At 43.1% G+C, this 3,414-nt stretch overlaps 1 protein-coding gene across 1 annotated transcript in view; it reads right to left on the reverse strand.

The window, feature by feature from the left end:
* Positions 1 to 586: 586 nt before the first annotated feature.
* The window catches only part of nipsnap2 (nipsnap homolog 2), a 25,662-nt gene continuing 22,834 nt past the window's right edge, over positions 587 to 3,414 (reverse strand). Inside the window, exons 9-10 of the mRNA XM_061925984.1 lie at positions 1,089 to 1,172; positions 587 to 1,009 (exon numbers count right to left, since the gene is read on the reverse strand). Coding sequence (XP_061781968.1) covers positions 945 to 1,009; positions 1,089 to 1,172 — 149 coding nt within the window. The 3' untranslated portion in view covers positions 587 to 944. The remainder of the gene's footprint in view (positions 1,010 to 1,088; positions 1,173 to 3,414) is intronic.

Raw genomic sequence — 3,414 nt, forward strand, 5'->3', positions numbered from 1 at the left:
TCCCCGCCCCTCTGTTGCGAGTTTGTCGTGATTAAATGTAACGTGTTTATGTGTGCATGGCATGGAGGTTTTTTCCCCACTCCAGACTAGGCCCCCTTAGGAGCCCAGTCTAGATTGTATTTTTTTACTCATCTTTTCCCCCAGTGTTTTACCTTTTTCCCCCATCTTTTACGGGGCGCCTCGTGGCGACCCATCAGCGTTCCTGTTCTGTAACCCTGTACACTGTTTGTCTAATCTTGAACGGGTTTGTGCTGAAAACATAGTTTCGTTGTACTTGTGCGATGACAATAAAGACTTATCTGATCTGATCTGATCATTCTCAGGGATTGGTTGAATCTGTGAACTGGGGCGATGACGACATCCTGATGATAGAACATTCTTGGCTGAACTTGATCCTCACAAAAAGTAGTGACACCATTGACCGTGTTGTAGTTTATCAACTCCTCCTGAAGATATACACACACACACACATATATATATACTTTTGAAAAGAAGGCATGCTTCGCTCACACATGATTTACAAAGACTGGAAACCTCACAAGAACTTGATAACCGGGTCAAAAAGAGGACAAAAACAAACAGTTCATGGTTTTTAAATAACATTTTCTTGATATGTTACACAGGTTGAAAGTATAAATGATAAATAGCCATGACCGTGACAGTAAAAAGTAAAAGCTGCTTTCCTTTCACCTTTCAGGACACTTTGGTAGATTCTAATGCTCGTCAACCATTTAGTGAGTTTACAGCGGCGCCGTCAGAAGGCATGACAATGTAAACATAGGAAATGTGACGCCATAGTTTGACCTAATGTTTACATTCGGAGCCCCTTGGCACCGAGTAAACTTACCCGCTACTTTACTGTACGTTGACGTAAGACGGACAGAAAAAGGACCAAAAAAAAAAAAAGGATGAAGTTGCTGAAGCTCTCCTTTTCCGCTGACTTTTCACTTGAGCGGCGAGGCCTTGGTGGGGATCATGATCCTGGAGTCCATGTGCTGGATGAGAGGAACTGTGTGGACGGGGAGGGAGGGCTCACTTTAGTCTTTTTTTTTTTACACGAGACCAAGCTGAAGAAGGTTTGTGCCCACCTGTGTAGTAGACCACCTCGTGCCAGCCTTCCTCCTGCCAGGCCCCGTTTCTTGTGTTCTCTCTGGACTGGAGGTCTTTGTAGGCTACCAGGAGCAAAACCAGCAGCAGCACATCAGTAACGGCCCAGAAATATTGTCAACGTTACGGCTCGGATTAGAGTTGCGTACGTGGGGCCCAACGGGGTTGGTCACACAACTTTTTTTTTTTTTCCAACTTTTTTTATTGGCATTTTCAAATAGACAGAAAAAAGTGCAAGTTGAAACAGTACAATTTTAAAGTCAGTAAATGATTCACACCCATTCCCTTAAAACCCAAACCACCCACCCACCCTACTCAGGTCCCACTAACGAGGGACAAATGGCACAATTGTGTAACAAGTAAGACGACAAAGACAGACACATTCTCACACACACACACACACACACATACGAGGCCAGAGACAGACAGATATATCTAAAAAATATATATATATATAATAATAATAATAAAATAAAATAAAAATTTAATAATAATAATAATAATATATAATAAAATAAAAATAGAATAAAATAATACTAATAAATAAAAGGGAGATTATTCCTCATCTGCGTCTGGGCATAGGTCAAGAGAGTTGACATGCAACAAAAAAGGGCTCCATGAGCTTTCAAATGCTTGAACCGAGCCTTTTAGCGAAAACCTAAGTTTTTCCAGTTTTAGATTGTAGAGAACCTCTCTAATCCAACAGCCGTGTGATGGGGGGCGAGCCAGCTTCCAATTAAACAAGATCAATCGCCTGGCCAGCAGGGTCGTAAAAGCAACAGCGCGTTTTAGTGGTACCGGGCACATGTTATCGGGGCATACGCCAAAAATGGCTGATAATGGGTTGGGAGGAAAGTTTTGACCGTATGCTTTTCCAATTGTGTCAAAAATGTCCTCCCAAAAGGAACATAGTTTAGAGCAGGACCAGAACATATGGACGTGATCAGCCGGAGATTGCATCTATTGCAGGTATTGCTAACAGTGGGGTAGATTTTGGATAGTTTTGAATTAGTGTAGTGAATTTTATGGATTACTTTGCATTGGATGAGACTATGACGGGCACATATTGAGGAGTGAACCAGTTTCAGGGCCGAGTTCCAGTGTTGATCGGATATGTTGGTATTAAGATCGCTCTCCCACGAGGCTCTTATCACTGATAGAGAGTTTGGAGCAACTGAACTTAAGGAGGTATATAACACGGAGATACATTTTTTATGATTAGGGCTCAAAGATAACAATGTATCTATAAGAGTTTCCGGAGGACGATTTGGAAAGTGTGGGAACTGCTTCTTTACGAAGTCTGGTCACACAACTTTTACTCTTAATATACTTTAGGATTTTATCGGTACTCATATCGGAACTACTTTTTTCTTACGCTTTGAACTAGATATGTCCGATAATGGCCTTTTTGCCGATATCCGATATTGTCCAACTCTTAATTATCGATTCCGATATCAACCGATACCGATATATACAGTCGCGGAATTAACACATTATTAGGGATGTCCGATAATGGCGATCTACGTTCCCATCCTCACCTATGGTCATGAGCTTTGGGTTATGACCGAAAGGACAAGATCACGGGTACAAGCGGCCGAAATGAGTTTCCTCCGCCGGGTGGCGGGGCTCTCCCTTAGAGATAGGGTGAGAAGCTCTGCCATCCGGGAGGAGCTCAAAGTAAAGCCGCTGCTCCTCCACATCGAGAGGAGCCAGATGAGGTGGTTCGGGCATCTGGTCAGGATGCCACCCGAACGCCTCCCTAGGGAGGTGTTTAGGGCACGTCCCACCGGTAGGAGGCCGCGGGGAAGACCCAGGACACGTTGGGAAGACTATGTCTCCCGGCTGGCCTGGGAACGCCTCGGGGTCCCACAGGAAGAGCTGGACGAAGTGGCTGGGGAGAGGGAAGTCTGGGCTTCCCTGCTTAAGCTGCTGCCCCCGCGACCCGACCTCGGATAAGCGGAAGTAGATGGATGGATGGATGGATGGTCCGATATTGACCAAACCCTTAATTACCGATACCGATATCAACCGATATATACAGTCGTGGAATTAACACATTATTATGCCTAATTTGGACAACCAGGTATGGTGAAGATAAGGTCCTTTTTAAAACAAAATAAAATAAGATAAATAAATTTAAAAAAAATTCTTGAATAAAAAAGAAAGTGAAACAATATAAAAACAGTTACATAGAAACTAGTAATTAGTAAAAATGAGTAAAATTAACTGTTAAAGGTTAGTACTATTAGTGGACCAGCAGCACGCACAATCATGTGTGCTTACGGACTGTATCCCTTGCAGACTGTA

The sequence above is a fragment of the Nerophis lumbriciformis genome, linkage group LG30 (assembly GCF_033978685.3).
Source record: "Nerophis lumbriciformis linkage group LG30, RoL_Nlum_v2.1, whole genome shotgun sequence".
NCBI classification, from domain to species: Eukaryota; Metazoa; Chordata; class Actinopteri; order Syngnathiformes; family Syngnathidae; genus Nerophis; species Nerophis lumbriciformis.